The 2,471-nt window shown below is 35.7% G+C and overlaps 1 protein-coding gene across 1 annotated transcript; it reads right to left on the bottom strand.

Annotated features, from left to right (window-relative positions):
* Window positions 1-402: 402 nt before the first annotated feature.
* Window positions 403-2,465, bottom strand: LOC118755838 (transcription factor grauzone-like; the record flags this gene model as incomplete). Its single annotated transcript, XM_036490646.1, has 4 exons — window positions 403-1,129; window positions 1,217-1,799; window positions 1,904-2,279; window positions 2,336-2,465. Coding segments are annotated over 4 exons (1,278 nt in total), but the record flags the coding sequence as incomplete, so codon positions are not given.
* Between the last annotated feature and the right edge of the window lie 6 nt (window positions 2,466-2,471).

Below are 2,471 nucleotides of genomic sequence, written 5' to 3'. Positions count from 1 at the left end.
GATGAGAGAAGCAAACAGCAAATGGAAACTCATACAGTGAAAACTTGATGTAACGAACATTTAATGTGTCGATTTGATTACACTTTGGATGTTGTATGGTATACCAAAACTCAGATTTTCCAATGGCAATTGCATGAACGTAAAATTAAGTCTCATAAAAAACTTTAAAACTTGATTTCCCAACATTCTCATTTATACTTATTCATGTTTCTGACATAAGGGGACGATTTAACGAAGTTTGTGGCATGAAAACCTTCGGAATATATTGACGTTTGAAGTTCCGTTAGTAAAACGGAATGTCAACTCAAAACCTTCTACATAACGAATTCTTAATATGTAGACAGTTAGAGTCCCGCTGTAAAAAAAAAAAAAAACGAAATATGCTGAATTCTGTTTCTGTTCTTTGCGACGGCCGGCGTTAACTGAACTAGGGATGCAGAAGACATTTTTTCAAACATTGATAATTTCAGTATGAAATTCGATGCTTAAAATTTTCAGAAATCGTAAAATTGACGATGCTTCGATGTCAGTTTAAACGACGTTTTAAACATCGATTAACGTTTCATGACCAATTTTTTATTATTTTTTCATGAGCTTTCCTTCCTTTATCTGAAATACGATTATCTCTGTTTTGTTTTTTCACGTGATCAACGTCTAGAGGTTGGCGAAAATTAGGATGAAATATTTCATTGCATAAATACTTACGTACATGCTAATTAGCTTAAGTGCGTGAAAAAAAATATTCGTTGCAAGGCATATTGGGCCTTGATTTCTTGTTTTCCTCCTAAATTGTTGAATTTTAAAATCAATTTTCAACAGATTATTAACATAAATACATATTTACATACATATATTTTTATGTATAGTAAAACTAAATACATACATTTTAATAAGAAATTACACTCCCATACAATTTACTACAGGCCGTTCCACAATCCAATCAATTAAAAGTGCTCTGTTGTTGGCTTATCAATTTTTGTGAGCTTCCCTGTTTCGTTTTACGCCAAACATCCCATTCGACGGGATGCATTTTCTTCTTATGCGAGTGCATGTTTGCATTTGAATTGAATGTTCGTGTGCAGAATGGGCATTTGTAGAGACTTTCCCCTGTGTGCTGCGCCATGTGCTCCTGTGTAGAAACACATTTTTGTATGTTACATACATACATATATTACATTGATATTATAAAACTCAACCCACGAAACGCATTACTTACCCGTAAAGTTATAGCTTTTTTGAATGTTTTATTGCATTCTTCACATTTAAATCCTTCATTAGAATGTACGTAAAGTTGATGGCTACGAAGTGCTCGCCGATTTTTACAATTACGTCCACATTGGTCACATGTAAATACCAGTCCTTCGTCATTGTGACGACGCATATGCTGTCGCAGATTCTCCTCATCTTTAAGCCAACTATCACAACCTGGACGTGGACACTTAACTCGAGGCCCGCTGGCTTCAAAATGTAAACGTACATGCTTTTCGAATGATTGCTTATCTCGTATTTCTTTAGCACAGACATGACAAACATTGACCGCACGCCTATGTCGCATGCTAATGTGAATTTTCAGTAAGTGATTACTTCCGAATCGACTATTTGGACATTGATCACATATGAAAGTACGCTCGCTCATAGGAACATGTGATGCAAGGTGTAAATCTAGCAACTTCTGCCGCGAATACTTTTTGGGACATTGGTCGCAGGCAAATGTGAGTTCTTCTTCCGGGGCATGTGTAGTAATCATATGAGATTTTAAAGTGTATCGATCCGAAAATATCTTAAGGCATTCTTGACACCTAGATAAAATGTGGATTTAATAAATATGTACATATATATTTCCAATGTCAAAGGTATTATCGGAATGTTGGAATATTTATATTTTTCGTTATATTATACGTACTTAAAAAATTCCGGGTTTTCGTGTTTATATGCGTGCTGCACAACTTTAAATCTTTTGTTTAGCTTCTTTTCACAACAACGAACGTATGGCTTAATATTTGGATGCTGCAATCGAAAGTGCTTACACATTGATGCGAAATCTTCGCCCACATATGTACATAGATCACAACCCATGCCAATGTGCTTTTTTATCATCGCTTCATCTTTTTTGGTTGATTTAATAACTTTTACACGTTTTGGTTTTTCCTGCTCATCGTCTTCGTCTCCATTTTCAAACTCACTATCTTCGTCGTCTTCTTCCACCACTTGTTTCGCAGGCAGTGTCCTACGGGCACATTTTCGTTTACGTACAGCTTTTTTGGTGCTTGGTGTCGCTTCTTTTAAATAAAGTAATGGTTGTTGGTAAAATATAAAATCGTTTTAAAAGCCTCACCAGGCAATTTCGTTGCACCATTTGACACCTCCTTGGTTATCTCTGGTTCCACTCCATTTTCCTCAGACTCTTCCCTTTCAGTATTTTCAAGTTCTGCTTCATCCAATGGATTGATGGCCTCTTCAACTTGGTCTAT

Source organism: Rhagoletis pomonella, unplaced genomic scaffold (assembly GCF_013731165.1).
Source record: "Rhagoletis pomonella isolate Grant_MI unplaced genomic scaffold, Rhpom_1.0 Rhpom_scaffold_07620, whole genome shotgun sequence".
Classification (NCBI taxonomy): Eukaryota; Metazoa; Arthropoda; class Insecta; order Diptera; family Tephritidae; genus Rhagoletis; species Rhagoletis pomonella.
Note: the sequence above shows the minus strand (reverse complement) of the source record. Positions and strands in the feature narration are given on the sequence as shown.